Below are 21,688 nucleotides of genomic sequence, written 5' to 3' on the forward strand. Positions count from 1 at the left end.
GGCTGCAGACTTATCAGCTGCTCTGCTCCTCAACTCTGGAATGCACTGTTCACCTTTAAAATATCACTTCTCTCACAATTCAAAACTGATCTGAAAACAGAAAACTTTAGATTAACGTATCCCTTTGAACCTGTGTATGTATATTTTTAATCTGTAATATTTGTATTATATTAAAAGTTTGATTTTATTGCATGTTGGCTTTGAGTTCTATAGAGTTCTTGAGTGTCCTGAAATAAATTAAATGTATTATTATTATTTAAAAGAAGATAAGTCAAAATAATTTTTTAATGGAAGATGATATTGAATAAAATGTAGTCTATGGGAGTTTACATTACAGCCAGCAAAATAGCACACTATTTAATAATATAGTAATAAAAAAAATAAATAATAATAAATAACTTTATTGCTGCAGAAGCTGGCTCTTGGGGCGTGGAATGTCACCTCTCTGGTGGGGAAGGAGCCTGAGCTCGTGCGCGAGGTTGAGAGGTTCCGACTAGAGATAGTCGGACTCACCTTGACGCACCGCTCTGGCTCTGGAACCAGTCTCCTTGAGAGGGGCTGGACATTCTTCCACTCTGGAGTTGCCCCTGGTGAAAGGCGGCGAGCTGGGGTGGGCATACTTGTTGCCCCTCATCTCGGTGCCTGCACGTTGGGGTTTTCCCCGGTGAACGAGAGGGTGGCCTCCCTCCGCATTCGTGTGGGGGGACGGGTTCTGACTGTTGTTTGCGCTTATGTGCCAAACAGCAGTTCAGATTACCCACCCTTTTTGGAGTCCTTGGAAGGGGTACTGGAGAATGCCCCTCCTGGGGATTCCCTCGTTTTGCTGGGGGACTTGTCCATCACAAACACCATGTTCAAGCATAAGGGTGTCCATATGTGCCCTTGGCACCAGGACACCCTAGGTCACAGTTCAATGATCGACTTTGTTGTCATTTCATCTGATCTGCGGCCGCATATCTTGGACACTCGGGTGAAGAGAGGGGCGGAGCTCTCCACCGACCACTACCTGGTGGTGAGTTGGCTCCGATGGCGGGGGAGGAAGCCGGTCCGACCGGGCAGGCCCAAACGTACTGTGAGGGTTTGCTGGGAACGTCTGGCAGAGTCCCCCACTAGACGGAGCTTTAACTCCCACCTCCGGGAGAACTTTAAACACGTCCCGAGGGAGGCGGGGGACATTGAGTCTGAATGGACCATGTTCCGCGGCTCTATTGTTGAGGCGGCTAGTCGGAGCTGTGGCCGCAAGGTTGTCGATGCATGTCGCGGCGGCAACCCTCGAACCCGCTGGTGGACACCAGTGGTGAAGGAAGCCGTCAAGCTGAAGGAGTCCTACCGGGCTTTTTTGGCCTGTGGGACTCTGGAAGCAGCTGATGTGTACCAGCAGTCGAAGTGGCAGGCGGCTCGGCTGGTCGCCGAGGCAAAAACTCGGGCGTGGGAAGAGTTCGGAGAGACTTCCTTACAGCTTCAAGGCAATTCTGGTCCACTATCCGGCGTCTCAGGAGGGTGAAGCAGTGCAGTACCAACACTGTTTACAGTGGGGGTGGTGTGCTGCTGACCTCGACTCGGGACGTCGTGTTTCGGTGGGCGGAATACTTCGAAGACCTCCTTAATCCCTCCAACACGTCTTCCATTGCGGAAGCAGAGCCTGAGGACTCTGGGTCGTGTTCTCCCATCTCTGGTGCTGAGGTTGCCGAGGTTGTTAAAAAGCTCCTCGGTGGCAAGGCCCCGGTGTTGGATGAGATTCGCCCTGAGTACCTTAAGGCCCTGGATGTTGTGGGGCTGTGTTGGTTAACGCGGCTCTGCAGCATTGCGTGGACATCGGGGGCAATTCCCCTGGATTGGCAGACTGGGGTGGTGGTTCCCCTATTTAAAAAGGGGGACGGGAGGGTGTGTTCCAACTACAGAGGAATCACACTCTTAAGCCTCCCTGGTAAGGTCTATTCAGGGGTTCTGGAAAGGAGGGTCCGTCGGATAGTTGAATCTCGGATTCAGGAAGAGCAGTGTGGTTTTCCTCCTTGCCGTGGAACACTGGACCAGCTCTATACCCTCAGCAGGATTATGGAGGGGGCTTGAACCGGAAAAGGGTAGAGTGCCTTCTCCGGGTTGGGGAGGATGTGCTGCCCCTAGTGGAGGAGTTCAAGTATCTTGGGGTCTTGTTCACGAATGAGGGGAAGATGGAGCGGGAGATCGACAGGTGGATTGGTGCAGCGTCTGCTGTGAAGCGGGCGCTGTACCGATCCGTTGTGGTGAAAAGAGAGCTGAGCCAAAAGGCGAAGCTCTCGATTTACCGGTCGATCTACGTTCCTACCTTCATCTATGGTCATGAGCTTTGGGTCGTGACTGAAAGAACGAGATCCCGGATACAAGCGGCTGAAATGAGTTTTCTCTGTAGTGTGTCTGGGCTCTCCCTTAGAGATAGGGTGAGGAGCTCAGTCATCCGGGGAGGACTCAGAGTAGAGCCGCTGCTCCTCCACGTCGAGAGGTGCCAGTTGAGGTGGCTCGGGCATCTGGTCAGGATGCCTCCTGGACGCCTCCCTGGTGAGGTGTTCCGGGCACGTCCCACCGGGAGGAGGCCCAGAGGAAGACCCAGGACACGCTGGAGGGACTATGTCTCCCGGCTGGCCTGGGAATGCCTTGGGATTCCTCTGGAGGAGCTGGCCCAAGTGGCCGGGGAGAGGGACGTCTGGGCCTCCCTACTGAAGCTGCTACCCCCGCGACCCGACCCCGGATAAGTGGAAGAAGACGTACGGACGGAACTTTATTTATAAAGCACATTAATTCAAAGTGCTAAACAGTAGGTGATAAAATAGTAACACAAGAAATAAAACAAAACAATTTATAAACAAGTAAAAACATAAAAATAAAAGGAAACACCAATATTAAAACACTTTTGTGTACGCACTGAATTAGGCTGCATAATATAAGGTGAACAAGTGGGACTTTAGCGTGGCTACAAGAACCTCCAAAGAACATGCCTGCTGAATGTTTGAAGTCTTGTTCCACAGAGATGGGGCAGAGAAGGAAAAAGCTCACTCCCCTACAGTTTTTCTTTTAGCCTTAGGGACTAAGGCTAACCCTAACCCTAACTTGAAACGTACAGGTGCAAAAGGTTGGATAGATAAGGCGCCAGACCATTTTGAGCCTTGTAGATAAGCAGCAAGATCTTAAAATCAGCTTGAACCAGACAAGACAACCAGCGAAAGGATGTCTGTACTGGGGTGTTATGCTCGTATTTCCCAGTTTTGGGTCAAGATGAGAGCAGCCGCGTTTTGAACCATTTTTGCATGCCTCTAAAACCTTTCCTTGGTAACAGAGACAGGAGAACATTACAATATCAATGCATAGAGATACAAATGCATGGATAAAAACCTCTGCATTTTAAAAGGATAAACACTGTCTGATTTCGGAAATGTTCCTAACATGTCATAGTTTAAGTTTCTGCCTTAGCTTAGTTTCTGTTTTTGGGTTCTTTTCCATTTTAGCTTGTGTCCTGTTTCAGTCTTGGTTCCATCTTAGGTTGGGCCTTGTCATTTATTGTGTGTTCTAGATTGGTTCTTGAACTATTTTTTAGTTTAACCTGTTTTCACATGTCAGTAGTGCAGTTCCACCCCCAGCCACTTCCCTGATCAGCTCCTCCTAGTCTAATTAGTTTCATTCCATTCCATTTACCTGCTCACTCCCCTACTTATACCTGCCTCTGTTCCTTGCACTCTGCCCGATCATTGTGTGTGTGTTTTTTCCTGCCTGGGGTAAGTTAGATCCTGCCAGTTTTCTGTTTTGCCTGTCTGCCTGAAACTAGTGATGGTGAGATGAAGCCACGTGAGGCATTGAACCACTTGAGCCACTTGGTTCGAGAAAGGGTTAATTTCTTGGAGCTTCATGTGCACACGAAACCACCTACTGGCCAGGTGTATAATCACAGCCTGATGCATTGATTTTTTTGTCTATTATGGCTCTTGGGAATTACTTCACAAAAGGTGTAGGACAAAATCATTTGTCTACATAAATTATGTATACACATATGTGTATAATAAAATATTGTTTGAATGTATTCTCTGTTTGTAATTATTCCCAAAATAGTAGTGTCATGTGATATGGCATGGTGTGTAATAATCAGACCTCTCAACTTTGATCAAAAGTTAAGAGTGAGATTATGCAAAAATTTTTTTTGGCGGGGGGGGATTATGGTCAACAATTTCCCCTCAGCAGCAACACTGAAGCAGAGGTTCATGCTGCGTCTTTACGCACGATCCAGCTGCTGATATCTCCCTCTTTTCAGCTCAATGCACTTCTAGGCTGTTAATTTATAACATTCTTATCACCTTTCACAGCGACAGGTTTCTCAGTTGCACGCTGACCAGACAAATTTATATTGCTCTCGTCAGTGCGGCGGTGCGGTGGGAGGATTTTACCCCCGTTGGTGCGCTGCGGGGAAAATGCATAACTAAATACTGTAAAGGGCTCCTATAAACGGAACAGGGGTACTGACAGGTCTGAGATCAAGCCCCTGATGTTACAAGTTCTTTAAAATGACCCTTAAAAGTGCGCACCTGAATTAAAGCGCGAGGCAGCAGCCCACCGAAGCGCCACTGATTCTATGTTGTTAAAAACGAGAGCATGAAACACAGCTAGTAACTCTCCTATTGACTTTAACTGGCACACGTTGCTACCGATGTGAGGACATTAAACGTAGTGATTCACGTTTTGAATGAACGGTGATAAAAGCACCTGCTCCGAGGGAAAGGAGGGGGGAGGAGGAGCAAGCGCTGAGGCACAGAAACACGGTGCATGTAGTTAAAAAATGCAGAATTAATAAAAACTAAACTTATAAACAGACCAAGTGGCGTTTTAAACTGCATCTGGTTAGCAGAACTGTTTTATGATCCAGCGTGCAGCCATGACTGGTTCTGAATGAACCGGTCATCTGGCAAACTCTGAGCCACTTCCCGAAGCAGTCACGTGGTACAGCCGGGCAGCGAGGCTTCGGACGTCATCGTTTTCGGCTCCTCCCCTAAATGAAGCAAGCCTCGATACGCGCTTTAAGGAAACGCCCCCTCCATTACTCGACACACGCCTCGAAGCCTCAGCACATCACTTAACATCTGTTATGCCAGAAGCTGTGTGAATATGCTTATTATTATTATTATTAATTATAATTTGGTATTATAATTTAAATAATAAATCATTCAACTCAAAATTCCGCTATAACAAAATATAGTTCAAATGGTGGTGATGTTAGCTATAAGCTTGTAAGAATTTATACCACTAATGCATTAGTTAATTTGCTGTTATGAACTCATTTATGCTGGAATAAATGATCTGGTCGGACTTTTAACCGACGAGGTTTATCCGGCAGCTCTGAGAACCCCAATATAACTGCAATTAGAGTTTAAATCCTTATTCCTTATCACCATCCAATGATATGTCTCTGTATTAATATCAGATGTTAACTCCAAAGGAGGTTAGCTCTGAATTCTGAATAGCCACGCAACTGTGAATTAGATTGAACACAAAACAATGTCTATTCCGCAGTCGTTGGTTTTATTGAACCAAAAGCAATTCCCTGTTACAGTAATTCTCTGATTCAACAACTTTGGAATTCTTACTCACTACTAAAACTAAAACATGCAAAATATATATGTGGAAATAAAAGAACAAACAAAAATAAACAATGGATTAAAATGAGCGGTTAACAGATCTTAACTTAACTCACAGTTGTTTAACACCGCCCTCAAAACACCGGCATTTGACGTATCAGCATTGACAGACAGAACAGCTTCGGGAATCTCACTGGACGCTTTGATGTCTTACAAAAGCTAGTTCAGCTAAGCTCCCTACAGTTCAGATACACGTCACCCTCCCAAGATGGCTGCTACGATGACGTATGGTCTACCAATTTACGTGATGCGTGAGGGGAGGTCCTAATGATGTAACTACGCTGATGGGATAATGCCTCGCTTCGAGAGGGCGCGGCTAACTGGGAGTTTAAGCAGAGCCCGCGAATTGAGCTCGGACAAAGAGATTAAACTGATAAGAAGAAGCAAAAAGAGAGAGGGGGGAAAGCAGGGAAGAGGATGGAAAAGAACTGAAGCAATGACCCACGGCGGGGTTATTGATGAATCACAAATAAACACAGCAAAATCAATTGTAAAATGCATGCACATACAAATAAAACATTCAGCAAAATAATTCCAACTTCGTCGTGGAATAAAAGCATTAATCTGCACCTACAAAGTTCTAACGTCTGCCCAGGCACTTCTAAACATCCTATGGATGAAAAAGAAATAAAAGGGGAGAACCCCGTTACTTTGAGGTGGTCCCGAATGAAGTCCCGGCTTCGGGTTCATGGGCGCTCGGAATAACGCGGTGTCCTGAACGCACCGGAGCGGGCAGCAGCAGGAACAGGCGAGAAGGCTCTTTCGTCTCTTCCTCCGGGCTCACAGCCGCTTGGCTTCGCCCAGCACAAGCGTAGTCCTCTTCACTGGGAGATAAGGCGGCTTCCAGTATTTGATCAGAGGGAATTAAAAGTACCTTTTAGAGTCGACCTCCTGTCTGCACAGGGAATAGTTTTGCTTCGAAAAATCTCGGTCCAGCGAGAAACTCGAGCACGTGGCGTGGGATTGCCCCAATGGAGTGAAACAGCTGAGTGTCTTCTTGGGTTGGCAGGGCGCCAGGGAAGAAGGCAGATTGTCCTGCGTGGCCGAGTTTTATCAACTTTTGCCTAGCAACGTTATCTCTCCGCTCCGTTGTTAGGGCGGCAGCCATTTTGGGCCGCGTTGCATGATGGGAGTTGGTGGCCATTTTGACCACATTGCATCATGGGAAACGCAGTCCGTCACGTCCCGAATTAATGCCGTTTTTGTCACGTCCCGTAATGGCATAACAACATCACTACCTGAAACCCTACCTGATCCTGTTAGTTTTTGGCTTAATTATTTGACCTGTTCTGCTCACTTTGTTTTATTAGACCAGCCTGACTTCTGACCAGTTTATTTTAGGTTGTTGGCTGTGGACTGTTAGAGTTTTTTGGTCACTGCCTCCTAGCTTTTTGGCTTGGTGCCCTTTTTGGTTTTCTGCCTGTTTTTGCTCTGTTAATAAATCACCTTTTTATTACAACCTTTGCTTGTCTGGCTGAATTCAGGGTCCTCTGTTTCTGATTCATGACATAACATGGTAAATCGCAGCCCTTGTGACCTCTTTAATGTGAGATTCAAAGGAGAGCACTAGGTCAAACCACACTTCCAAGTTCTTTGCAAGACAAAGACTGCCATTTACTATGCTTCTAGAAAAAAAGAGCAAACCGACATTGTGAATGATATATCTTTCTGCTTTATCATAACAGATATGCCAGCTAAAACAGCTACTGGCACTATAGCCATCCAGGTGGAGGATTATAATGACCACTGTCCCACGCTGACCAGTGACACCAAGTTTATGTGCACATCAAAGAACAGTATCATTGTTTCTGCCAAAGATGAGGATGCATTTCCTAATGGAGCACCTTTTCAATTTATCATTGTCCCAGAGGGCACAGAGGGAACTTGGCAAGTGGAGCACTACAATGGTAAGACAATATATTGAACTACATAATTTCTGAGCAAATGTGGAATAATGCAAATATTGATCAAAATCACATCATGAGTTTTTTGATTTTCTGATTTTTAATTTTGTAGAATCGTAAAAAATGAGTTGCACATCTGTGTATATGATTAAATTGTTAAAACTTAATATATTTACTAAGAATCTGCCAATGATACCTTAAATGCTTTTTTTAAATGTATTTAGAACCTGATTATAGAGTAATCCACAAGTATAGACCACAAGAAATGGTCATAGAGTTTAAACATATTTTTGCAGCCTCTTAAGTTGTCAGGAGTTTAGGATCTGAACCCGAATTCAGCCACACACAGAGCCACGTGTAAAAAGTCTTTATTGAAAAGGTTGAATAGTGGAAGGAAGAACCAGACGACTGTACCAGGCTGCTGCAGAGGAATGGTGGAGATGGCTGGAGCTGGACGGCGGAGATGAAACTGGCAGACAAAGGGAGCAGGCAGGCAGACATAGGGAGCACAGGCAGGTAGACGTGAGGCAAGGTGAGGATGATGTAAAAATGAAGACTTTCCGGCGGGGAAGAGCAGACTGAGGGAGGTTTAAGTAGAGGTGTTGGAAGGTGCCCTGAGTCCGGGCTTGATTAGACATGACATGTGTAAATGATGAGCGGGTGAGTGGAGAACGGACGCAACTGGGCTGGGTGAGAGGTGGAAAGTTCTAGAACGTATTTCACGGTATTACATATTTTATTGTTTTTAAAAATCCAAATGTTGGATCTAAAACAACACCAAGGTATTTGAAATCTTCCACAATGTATATTTTTATGTTTTATTTCTTAGTTTTGGTGAAATACATTGCAACAGTTTTATTAAGATTCAGTTTGAGACAGGATGAGGTAAGCTGGTCTGCAATATTGTTCATTACTTTAGTTTGTTTGCTACACTAATGGCATCCTTTCCTTGAACAAAGATGACTGTGTGGTTCGTGTACATTTATACATCTACCTTACCACAGATCCTTTATGTAGACCATGAACAAAGCCTTAAGGCTAAAAACAAAATCCTGTGGGATGCCCATATCACAAACTTTAGGTGTTGACAGCTTGCTTGGATTACAGTTTTGCACCATTTCATTTACAGAGAATGTCTACAACTTCCAAGATTTACTTACCACTTGAGTTGTTGTTTTAGCAATATAATTCTAGTCACTATCCTACTACAAGGATACAACGTTAACCTCCCTGTCTCATATCACAGTAAGACACACACAAGTTTTGAATATCCCTGTATTTAGCAACATTCTTCTTTCCCTCAACTCGGACCAGCTTCCCAGTCCCTCCTGAAGAAAAACATCCCCTAAGCACGTTTTCCATGGTGGCCAAAAAGCTAAGATTTCAGTTGCATCTATCCAGAGCACATTCAATAAAATTGAATTGAATTGAATTGAATTCCTCTATACCAGCGGGTCCCAAACTTTTTTAGCTGCGCACCCCTTTCTTTGTCCCAACCAGGTTGACACACCCCCAGTCACCCACAACTTAAAAACAAATGCAACAAGTTATTGAAGAAGATTCTCAGTCATTCATGTCATGATCAATAAAAAATGGTTAAAAAAATGTAACAAATGGACTTTTATTTTGAAGCTGAAGACGTTCCACTTCAAACAGAAGAGATTCAATTCAATTCAATTCAATTTTATTTATATAGCGCCAAATCATGAAACATGTCATCTCAAGGCACTTTACAAAGTCAAGTTCAATCATATTATACAGATTGGGTCAGATTATACAGATTGGTCAAAAATGTCCTATATAAGGAAACCAGTTGATTGCATCAAAGTCCCGACAAGCAGCATTCACTCCTGGGGAACCGTAGAGCCACAGGGAGAGTCATCTGCATTGTACATGGCTTTGCTGCAATCCCTCATACTGAGCAAGCATGAAGCGACAGTGGGAAGAAAAACCACCCATTAGCGGGAAGGAAAAACCTCCGGCAGAACCGGGCTCAGTATGAACGGTCATCTGCCTCGACCGACTGGGGTTACAGAAGACAGAACAGAGACACAACAAGAGAAACAAAAAAGCACAGAAGCACACATTGATCTGGTAATCTGTTCTACATTAGATGGTAGTAGCGGGTGAGCCGTCTTCTCTGGATGATGTCACAGTTAACAGAACGCCAGACCAGGTGTACCTACTATGAAGATAAGAGAGAGAAGAGAAAGTTAAAGCAGAAATGACAACACATAATGCATAATTGAAGAACAGTAGAACTCAATAGAGTGAGAAAATTAGATCCTGATATACTCCAGTAGCCTAAGCCTATAGCAGTAAAACTATAAAGGTAGCTGAGAGTAACATGAGCCACTAGTTATAATTTTTGTCAAAAAGAAAAGTTTTAAGCCTAGTCTTAAAAGTAGACGGGGTGTCTGCCTCACGGAGCAAAACTGGGAGTTGGTTCCACAGGAGAGGAGCCTGATAGCTAAAGGATCTGCCTCCCATTCTACTTTTAGAGACTCTAGGAACCACCAGCAGACCTGCAGTCTGAGAGCAAAGTGCTCTGTTAGGAACATACGGGGTAATCAGAGCTCTGATATATGATGGAGTTTGATTATTAAGGGCTTTATACGTTAGAAGAAGAATTTTAAATTCTATTCTTGATTTAACAGGAAGCCAATGAAGGGAAGCTAAAATTGGAGAAATATGATCCCTCTTGTTGATTTTCATCAGAACTCTTGCCGCAGCATTTTGGATCAGCTGAAGGCTTTGAACTGCATTTTGTGGACTTCCTGATAGTAAAGAATTACAATAGTCCAGCCTTGAAGTAACAAATGCATGGACCAGTTTTTCAGCATCACTCCTGGACAGAATGTTTCTAATTTTGACGATATTCCGGAGGTGAAAAAAGGAAACTCTGGAAACCTGTTTAATATGGGATTTAAATGACATGTCTTGATCAAAAATAAGAGATGGTTTAAGAAAGGGGTAAAGGAAGCCATTCATGTGAAACAAAAAAATACAACTTTAAACAGAGGAGGAGGGCTCAGGTTTTGGACAGGGCTGTGAGGAAATACTGTTAATTCTTCACAATCAATGCCATATGTCAGCACAAGGTCTAAAGTATGGAGCCAAGAGTGCGTCGGTTTATGCACATTTTGAGCAAAACCAATTGAATCTAGGATAGTTTTAAAGGCTACACCACGGTTATCACATTCTGTGTCAACATGAATGTTGAAATCCCCCACGATAAGAACCTTGTCAGTGTTTATCACCAAATCAGTGTCATGATTTTGTCTTGGATGAACCTGGACACAGTACGCACACACAGAGTAGGTTTCAAGAGAGTTTTTTGCAGGTAGTGGATGGTGATGACATGGAGAACCTGAGTTTGTTACCAGGCAGAGGTGAAGGATGCAAGAGCTGACTGGCAGGTGCGAGAGTCCACAGCTTCATAGAGACGGGTAGTAGAGTACACAGCTTCTCAGAGATGACTAGCAGAGTCCACAGCTTCTCAGAGACGGGTAGCAGAGTCTGCAGCTTCACAGAGACGGGTAACAGAGTCTGCAGCTTCACAGAGACGGGTAGCAGAGTCCACAGCTTCACAGAGACGGGTATCAGACTACACAGCTTCTCAGAGATGACTAGCAGAGTCCACAGCTTCTCAGAGATGACTAACAGAGTCCACAGCTTCTCAGAGACGGGTAGCAGAGTACACAGCTTCACAGAGACGGGTAGCAGAGTCCACAGCTTCACAGAGACGGGTAACAGAGTCTGCAGCTTCACAGAGACGGGTAGCAGAGTCCACAGCTTCACAGAGACCGGTAGCAGACTACATAGCTTCTCAGAGATGACTAGCAGAGTCCACAGCTTCTCAGAGACGGGTAGCAGAGTCTGCAGCTTCACAGAGACGGGTAACAGAGTCTGCAGCTTCACAGAGACGGGTAGCAGAGTCCACAGCTTCACAGAGACGGGTATCAGACTACACAGCTTCTCAGAGATGACTAGCAGAGTCCACAGCTTCTCAGAGATGACTAACAGAGTCCACAGCTTCTCAGAGACGGGTAGCAGAGTACACAGCTTCACAGAGACGGGTAGCAGAGTCCACAGCTTCACAGAGACGGGTAACAGAGTCTGCAGCTTCACAGAGACGGGTAGCAGAGTCCACAGCTTCACAGAGACCGGTAGCAGACTACATAGCTTCTCAGAGATGACTAGCAGAGTCCACAGCTTCTCAGAGACGGGTAGCAGAGTCTGCAGCTTCACAGAGACGGGTAACAGAGTCTGCAGCTTCACAGAGACGGGTAGCAGAGTCCACAGCTTCACAGAGACGGGTATCAGACTACACAGCTTCTCAGAGATGACTAGCAGAGTCCACAGCTTCTCAGAGATGACTAACAGAGTCCACAGCTTCTCAGAGACGGGTAGCAGAGTACACAGCTTCACAGAGACGGGTAGCAGAGTCCACAGCTTCACAGAGACGGGTAACAGAGTCTGCAGCTTCACAGAGACGGGTAGCAGAGTCCACAGCTTCACAGAGACCGGTAGCAGACTACATAGCTTTTCAGAGATGACTAGCAGAGTCCACAGCTTCTCAGAGATGACTAACAGAGTCCACAGCTTCTCCGAGACGGGTAACAGAGTCCACAGCTTCACAGAGACGGGTAGCAGAATCCATAGCTTCACAGAGACGGGTAGCAGAGTCCACAGCTTCTCAGAGATGACTAACAGAGCCCACAGCTTCTCAGAGACGGGTAGCAGAGTCCGCAGCTTCACAGAGACGGGTAGCAGAGTCTGCAGCTTCACAGAGACGGGTAGCAGAGTCCACAGCTTCTCAGAGACGGCTAGCAGAGTTAACAGCTTCTCAGAGACGGCTAGAAAAGTCCACAGCTTCTCATAGACGGCTAGCAGAGTCCAAGTTTTGGCCGTGGGAAAGACACCGTCTCAATAGGGTAATGGGTGGGTAACAATGCAGAAGCTGCAGAGAGGTGTGTTAAACTACGGCTCTGCTTCCTGGTCTGGACCCTGGGTTGTCAGCATGTTGGGGAACTAATAAATCCGGCCAGATTCCTAGAAAGAAGATCTGCACCACCCAAAGTGGGATGGATGTCATCTCTCCGAATCAGACCAGGTTTTCCCCAGAAAGTTTGGCAGTTATCGATGTAGCCCACGTTGTTTTCAGGACATCACCTAGACAATCAGCGGTTGATCGATGACATGCGTCTAAACATGTCATTACTGGTCAGATCAGGCAGATATATATATATATATGTATATATATATATATGTATATATATGTATGTATATATATATATATGTATATATATATGTATATGTATATATGTGTGTGTGTGTGTGTGTGTGTGTGTCTCAGCCTCACAACTGCAGCCACGTGTACCCACACCAGCCCAGGACCTCCATATTCAGCATGTTCACCTCCAAGACCAGCCACTAAGACAGCTGCTGAAACGATCGGTTTACATAATCAAAGAATTTCTGCACAAACTGCCAGAAACCGTCTCAGGGAAGCTGCATGCTCGTTGTCCTCATCGAGGTCTCCACCTGACTTCAGTTCATTGTCGCAATCGACTTGGATGGGCAAATGCTCACATTCGCTGGCGTCTGGCACGTGGGAGAGGTGTTCTCTTCATGGATGAATCCTGGTTTATACTGTTCAGGGCAGATTGCAGACAGTGTGTGCGGGGTCGTGTGGGTTAGCAGTTTTCTGATATCAATGTTGTGGATCAAGTGGCCCATGGTGGCGGTGGGGTTATGGTATGGGCAGGCGTCTGTTATGGAAGAAGAACACAGGTGCACTTTATTGATGGAATTTTGAATGCACAGAGATACAGTGATGAGCTCTTGAGGCCCATTGTTGTGCCATACATTCAAGAACACCACCTCATGTTGCAGCAGGATAATGCATGGCCCCATGTTGCAAGGATCTATACACAATTCTTGGAAGCTGAAAACTTCCCAGTTCTTGCATGGCCGGCATACTCACCAGACTTGTCACCCCTTGAGCATGTTTGGGATGCTCTGGATCAGCATATACGACACTGTGTACCAGTTCCTGCCAATATCCAGCAACTTTGCACAGCCATTGAAGAAGAGTGGACCAACATTCCACAGGCCACAATTGACAACCTGATCAACTCTATGCAAAGATGTGTTGCACTGTGTGAGGCAAATGGTGGTCACTCCAGACCCTTAGACTTCACCAACATAGACTATTTTATGCAGATTCATCACATAAAATAAGATTTAAAACATTTCAGTTACACATTGGAATGTAGCAAAATAGTTAAGAAGCCAAGAAGGATGAATTATTTTTGCAAAACATTGTATTCCCAAACAAGCTGGACTTCTAAATTGACATCTAATTGTGACATTATTTTAAATATATGCTAAATGTTCCATAGGCCAGTAGACTTCTCCTGGCTCCCCAGGTTGAAAATCACTGGTCTACAGGACAGCAATACACATGCTTCATGGCCTCAGTTTTGGCATCCATTGAATTAGGCAGGCATAAGTCATGTTTGAAAAGATGTATCCAGTTTTAGTTTGTCTGCCAGAAAAGTATAGAATAGATTAGAATGTAATATAAGATTAATAGCTTTTACCATCCCTTGGTGCGGAAATTCACGATTAAAGATATTTGTTATATCTTGAAAAATCTCTGTTTTGTTATTTCAACTTCGTTTGGTTAGTGAGCATAATGCTCACTAACCATTTGCTTCCTTAAATACAGTGTTTATGTCTGTTTTCTTACATGTACTGAACTAAAGACAAATAATTTTACATATCATTGTTGTATCTGACAGATACTGCAGCTATTGTGAGGACAAAGGAGAACAAGTGGCCTGATGTCTACAACCTGAAGCTTCAAGTGAAAGACCAGCAGGGAAAGGCTTGTCAGGAACCACAAGAAATTAAGGTGTATGTCTGTGATTGTGGGGATGGAGTTGACTGTGCAAAAACAATGATCGGCAAAGATCGGCCACAACCAATATTAGGAGCTGCAGGCATCGGACTTCTTCTTCTGGGACTGATGCTTTTACTATGTGAGTGCTACTCATTTTCTAATCATGCTAATATGCATGTACTGGCTCTCTGCTGTTAAATGCATATTAGATATTCAGGTTAAAAACAAAAATAGAAAGACAAGACCAGAGGTTTTGCCATGTGGGAGGGGAAATGTAAATATTTGCCCAGTTATACAGATATTAAAACTGCTTTGCTATAAACAGCACTGAGCTGAACAAGCTCAAAGAAGCAATTGAAATCCTTTTGTGAATAATATCAGTAAGTCAATTTTTTTATTGGTATCCACACAGAGGTTTATATAGTCAGTCACAAACTCAATCGTGACATTGCTGTCCTCTCTACATGGCTGGCAGAGTGCATACCAGTGTGTAGCCTCAAAACAACTCCTTCTTTTCATATTTCTTTTATTACAGGTGACCTCTGAACAAAGGATTTATACTCCATGAAGAGAAACCAATATTATCTGATTTGCCACAAGGGGGTCTTGCTTTGGAAATTTATACATGCTTGAAATTTGCATGAAACAAATCAAATGGTTTTTTTTTCTCTGGTAGAGCAACTAAAAATCTCTTGCAACACTGAAATTGTAACAAAGAGTGACTCATGGTTAAAATCACCAAATGCAATGGGACGTTTGCGCTTAAGGCTGGTTCACACATAAGGATAACTAGCCCAAACTTTGACCCAATCGTTCCCTTCTGACTGCCCCCAACTATCATGATGACTCTAAAGATGATAAGACACAAGAGATATTCCTGCCATGTGTGCTGTGTTTATCTACAGTTTTTTTTATTGTTTTATGTGGTATCACTCAGGCTTTGAAAATGGGCTAATAGTTTTCAGATCTTGCCATGTGAACCAGCCTTAAAGGCATACTATGCAACATTTTTCAGTTAATTAATGTGTTCCATACCGTTTTGGATGATTAAATGAGTCATTTCAGGTTGAACAAAGGTTTTCTCGGCCGCCCTGGTGGTCTGTGGGGGAAATACCGCACTTGCAATTGCAGGAGCCCTCGGCCCGCACCCACAAGCTCAGAAGTCTCGTGCAAGACCGTGAGAGTCGGTCATGCTTTACGGCGAGAACTCCATGTGTTTTTGCCCTGCCATTCACTATATGCACGCGCGAAAGCAACAACAAAGAACTGCAAGGTTTTTTTTTGTGTTTTTTTTTTTATGTTGGCGAGGCGGTAGCGTGAGTTTGGCGAGGCGGCCGCCTCGCCAAGATAGCGCTGCGGGAAACCCTGATGTTCATACTTTCACTGTTTTAGTCATTGTTTGTACTGCCGTTTTTTTTTACTTTTCGTTGCGTTCGCCTGTCTGCTAAGCTCAAAACAACCGCGCCTGGCTTGACGGAGAAACCAGAACAGCTGAGCATCTTTACAACAGTGCACTTTTACTTTTGCCCTCTGGGGGGAGCCTCGCTGGAAAATCAACCCCGGTTGCATAGTATACCTTTAACAACCATCTAAACTGATGATATTACATGTAAGGTGGAGAACATTTGATGGAGGAATGTATACATTTGCCAAAATAGTTAACTCTCTTAGTAAATATCCATCCATCTATCCATCCATCTTCTTCCGCTTATCCGGGGTTGGGTCGCGGGGGTAGCAGCTTCAGTAGGGAGGCCCAGACGTCCCTCTCCCGAGCCACTTGGGCCAGCTCCTCCGGGGGAATCCCAAGGTGTCCTGGGTCTTCCCCTGGGCCTCCTCCCGGTGGGACGTGCCCGGAACACCTCACCAGGGAGGCGTCCGGGAGGCATCCTAACCAGATGCCCGAGCCACCTCTCGACGTGGAGGAACAGCAGCTTTACTCTGAGTCCTCCAGGATGACTGAGCTCCTCACCCTATCTCTAAGGGAGAGTCCAGACACACAACGGAGAAAACTCATTTCAGCCGCTTGTATCCGGGATCTCGTTCTTTCGGTCACGACCCAAAGCTTGTGACCATAGATGAGGGTAGGAACGTAGACCGACCGGTAAATCGAGAGCTTTGCCTTTTGGCTCAGCTCTCTCTTCACCACAACGGATCGGTACAGCAGCCGCTTCACAGCAGACGGCGCACCAATCCGCCTGTCGATCTCCCGCTCCATCTTCCCCATCTTCGTGAACAAGACCCCAAGATACTTGAACTCCTCCACTAGGGGGCAGCACATCCTCCCCAACCCGGAGGAGGCACTCTTTTCCAGTTCAAGACCATGGTCTCGGATTTGGAGGCACTGATTTTCATCCCGGCCGCTTCACACTCGGCTGCGAACCGCTCCAGTGAGAGCTGTAGATCACGCTCTGATGAAGCCAATAGGACCACGTCATCCGCGAATAGCAGAGACACAATCCTAAGGCCACCAAAACAGATCCCCGCAACACCTTGGCTGCGCCTAGAAATTCTGTCCATAAAAGTTATGAGCAGAATCGGTGACAAAGGGCAACCTTGGCGGAGTCCAACTCTCACTGGAAACGAGTCCGACTTACTGCCGGCAGTGCGGACCAGACTCTGACACCGGTCATACAGAGACCTGACAGCCCTTATTAAAGGGCCCGTTACTCCATACTCCCGGAGTACCCCCCACAGGATCCCTCGAGGGACATGGTCGAATGCCTTCTCCGGATCCACAAAGCACATGTAGACTGGTTGGGCAAACTCCCATGCCCCTTCCAGGATCCTGCTGAGGGTGTAGAGCTGAACCAGTGTTCCACTGCAAGGACGAAAACCACACTGCTCTTCCTGAATCCGAGATTCGACTATCCGATGGACCCTCCTTTCCAGAACCACAGAATAGACCTTACCAGGTAGGCTTAAAAATGTAATTCCTCTGTAGAAGGAACACACCCTCCGGTCCCCCTTTTTAAATAGGGGGACCACCACCCCAGTCTGCCAATCCAGGGGAACTGCCTCCAATGTCCATGCAATGCTGCAGAGCCGCGTTAACCAACACAGCCCCACAACATCCAGAGTCTTAAGGTACTCAGGGCGTATCTCATCCACCCCCGGGGCCTTGCCACCGAGGAGCTTTTTAACAACCTTGGCAACCTCAGCACCAAGAACCAAGAACCCGACCCAGAGTCCCCAGGCTCTGCTTCCACAATGGAAGACGTGTTGGAGGGATTAAAGAGGTCTTCGAAGTATTCCGCCCACCGACGCACATCGTCCCGTGTCGAGGTCAGCAGCACACCACCCCCACTGTAAACAGTGTTAGTACGGCACTGCTTACCCCTCCTGAGACGCCGTATGGTGGACCAGAATTGCTTCGAAGGCATACGGAAGTCTTTCTCCATGGCCTCTCCGAACTCCTCCCAGTTTTTGCCTCGCCGAGCTTTCCGCCGCTTCGACTGCCGGTACACATCAGCTGCTTCCGGAGTCCCACAGGCCAATAAAGTCTGGTAGGACTCCTTCTTCAGCTTGACGGCTTCCCTCACCACTGGTGTCCACCAGTGTGTTCGAGGGTTGCCACAGCGACATGCACTGACAATCTTGCGGCCACAGCTCTGATTAGCCGCCTCAACAATAGAGGCGCGGAACATGGTCCACTCTGACTCAATGTTTCAAAGCTCTTCCGGAGGTGGGAGTTAAAGCTCCGTCTAATGGGGGACTCTGCCAGACGTTCCCAGCAAACCCTCACATGACGTTTGGGCCTGCCAGGTCTGACCGGCTTCCTCCCCCACCATCAGAGCCAACTCACCACCAGGTAGTGGTCGGTAGAGAGCTCCGCCCCTCTCTTCACCCAAGTGTCCAAGACATGCAGCCGCAGGTCAGATGAAACGACAACAAAGTTGATCATCGAACTGCGGCCTAGTGTGTCCTGGTGCCAAGAGCACATGTGGACACCCTTATGCTTGAACATGGTGTTCGTGATGGACAATCCGTGATGAGCACTGAAGTCCAACAAAAGCAGAACAAGGGAGTCCCCTGGAGGGGCACTCTTGAGTACCCCTTCCAAAGACTCCAAAAGGGGGGGGGGTAATCTGAACTGCTTTTTGGCGCATAAGCACTAAAAACAGTCAGAACCCCTCCCCCACACAGACAGACACACACACACACACACACACACACACACACATATGCAGACTCTTGGTCAAAAACTTCTGTGTTGTCAAAATTTAAAAGCAGGAAATTTACTCATCCAGGTTTTGGATGTCATCAAGACATGCCCGTAGTCAAAGTAATTAATTTGATTCATCAGGATTTATTGGATAAATATAGCAGTGTCATCAGCATAACAGTGGAAATAAATCCCATGCTGTCTGATAATTTTACCAATCCATCCATCCATTTTCTTACTCGCTTTATCCCTCATGGGGTCGCGAGAGGTGCTGGTGCCTATCTCCAGCATTTCAATGGGCGAGAGGCAGGCATATATATATATATATATATATATATATATATATATATATATATATATATATATATATATATATATATATATATATATATAGATAGATAGATAGATAGATAGATAGATAGATAGATAGATGAGAAATGTCCCAAGGACAAAACCCTGTGGTACTCCACAAGTGACCCTATAGTTTGAAGAAGATTTAATATTAGTATTATTCATTTATCCAGATCAAGAGAGGGCTTCTTAAGTACATTTCTAATAAAAACTACTTTAAAACCCTGTGGTACATTTCAATTTTCTAAGGACAGATTAATCATGTCTAAAACAGGGGCTTTAATGAAAGGGAATATTTCCTTCAATAACTTGGTTGGAATTGGGTCTAACATACAAATTGAAGGTTTAGATGAAGCTAAAATTTTAAATAACTCAGAAAGCTCTACTTGATCTAAACCAGGGGTCACCAACATGGTGTCCGCTGGCACCAGGTAGCCCCCCAGAATGATATGTGGTGTCCTCAAGCCCGTTCAAAAAAGTAGCACAATGTGAGTGCAATCCCCTCTTTGTGGGTTACCTTCTCTCTCTTTGTCAGCACATTTCTCCAGCCCAAATTAAATTTCTATGTCCCTGCTGTAGATCCTGGTGGTGTGGATCAGTGAGTCAAGTGTCTTGCTTACTCTTAGCATACAGCTTTATGTCATCCATGCACAGGAGTTGGCTGATAGTGGCCCCAAGTGTGGTTTTCCACCACCTCCTTGAGTTTGAAATAAAGGCTTTCAGAATGCTGTTGACCTTGTACAGCTTCAGGTATTCCAGGATCCATATGTGTGGCATTGAATCATAGGCAATGCACAGGTTTGTTTGTTAGCATTTGCAGTCTAGGGTGACTGTTCAGTCAACCAGAACAGTCTTTCTGGGCCTCTGTCATGTGTTGATCCATCTGCCCACTTTTGTTAGCTGTTATGATGCCTGACTGGAGCAATCCATGTTGTGGAGAGACAGGTTATTGGCCAATAGTTGATAGGGGCCATCTCATCTTCTTGGGGTATTTCAGTATCAGGAGTGTTCTGCCCTATGTCAGCCAGTTATAGTGGGTCCCATTCATCAGCAGTCGGTTCATTTGTGCCACTAGATGTTCATGGAGAGAAGTCAGCTTCTTCAGCCAGTAGGCGTGGATCATATCTGGGCCTGGTGTTGTCTAGTTCTTCATACCTGAGAATCTTTGTTGGATGTCTGTCATTGTGATATTCACTGGACTTTGTTCAGGGAGATTATTGTGGTCTGCTCTTAGATCTATTAGCCACTGTGCATCATTGTTATGTGATGCTTCTTTCTCCCATATGCCTTTCCAGTATTGCTCAGTCTCTTGCCTTGGTGGGTTGGCTCATGCGTTATTACCCTGCCACTTTAGCTGGTTCAGTGGAACCAGCTAAAGTGTCTGTTTATTATTCTGGCTTCTATCTCCTCTCTTTAGTCAGGTAGCCAATGCTTGGAGTCTTTGTTTAGCAGTTTCCAGGGCTTCAGGTATAGCTGTCTGTTTGTATCTCTGGGGAATTCACTTTCTGGATGCACTTCTTTCCGTATTGCCTTGATTTTGGCCTCCAACCCTCTCTTCCATTGTCCATTATGCCGCTCTTAATGTTACGTTTGCCAAGCATCTCAAGGTTTCAATTCAATTCAATTCAATTTTATTTATATAGCGCCAATTCATGAAACATGTCATCTCAAGGCACTTTACAAGGTCAAAATCAACCAGATTATACAAATTGGGTCAAAGTATACAGATTGGTCAAAAGAAATCCTATATAAGGGAACCAGTTGATTGCATCAAAGTCTTGACAAGCAGCATTCCCTCCTGAAGAAGCGTAGAGCCACAGGGAGAGTGGTCTGCATTGTCCATGGCTTTGCAGCAATACGTCATACTGAGCAAGCATGAAGCGATAATGGAAAGAAAAACTCCCCATTAACGGGAAGAAAAACCTCCAGTAGAACCGGGCTCAGTATGAACGGTCATCTGCCTCGACCAACTGGGGGATCACAACTGCTGTACTGTATATCAGCTCATTGGTCTCTGTGATGGTCACAGTAGGTATATATATATGAACTTGCCACTCATTTATTTCATACGTGTGCAGTTTGCTGTTAAAAGAATGACAGTGTTCGAATCACCTTTTCAAATATTGTCCTAATATCAGTTGTTTGGGCTGATATTCACCAGACAATAGCTAACAGACTGAAGGTTATTTAACAAACATCAAGTAACTTAAAACTGTGCATAATGGCACAACAGCTGTATGTTTATCTGTGTGTAGCACCTTATCACCAAAGCAAATTCCTTATGTGTAAAATACTAGGAAATAAAGCTCATTCTGATTGTAATTTCTGACACTCCATGAATAAGCAGGTAAATAATGGATAGATGGACCAATAAACCATTTGTTTCCTCTTAATTGAATTACATCTGTTTTCTTTCAGTCATTCCACTCTTGATGTTCCTTTGTCAGTGTGGAGGTGCTACAAAATATAAGGACCTCTTTACCGAGGTGCCTTTTTCCACAAAGTCATATCTTATTAACTACCACACTGAGGGCCATGGAGACAATGCGGTGAGACAAACCTGTCTAAATGCTTGACTTTTTACTTTTGTGAGCAGTGTTTTTGTTGTAGCTAGTATTTGCTTTCAAAGATATTTATTAGAATGCTGCATGTTGAGGTCTGATCTGACAGAAAATATATAAAGATTTTGCTCTAACTATTATATCTT

The 21,688-nt window shown here is 45.1% G+C and overlaps 1 protein-coding gene across 3 annotated transcripts in view; it reads left to right on the forward strand.

The window, feature by feature from the left end:
• The window catches only part of dsg2.1 (desmoglein 2, tandem duplicate 1), a 49,087-nt gene that overhangs the window by 24,209 nt on the left and 3,190 nt on the right, over positions 1 to 21,688 (forward strand). For all 3 annotated transcript variants that reach the window (XM_036131712.1, XM_036131713.1, XM_036131714.1), the window contains 3 exons: positions 7,340 to 7,561; positions 14,368 to 14,607; positions 21,400 to 21,530. In XM_036131712.1, coding sequence (XP_035987605.1) covers positions 7,340 to 7,561; positions 14,368 to 14,607; positions 21,400 to 21,530 — 593 coding nt within the window. The remainder of the gene's footprint in view (positions 1 to 7,339; positions 7,562 to 14,367; positions 14,608 to 21,399; positions 21,531 to 21,688) is intronic.

The sequence above is a fragment of the Fundulus heteroclitus genome, unplaced genomic scaffold (assembly GCF_011125445.2).
Source record: "Fundulus heteroclitus isolate FHET01 unplaced genomic scaffold, MU-UCD_Fhet_4.1 scaffold_45, whole genome shotgun sequence".
Lineage (NCBI taxonomy): Eukaryota > Metazoa > Chordata > Actinopteri > Cyprinodontiformes > Fundulidae > Fundulus > Fundulus heteroclitus.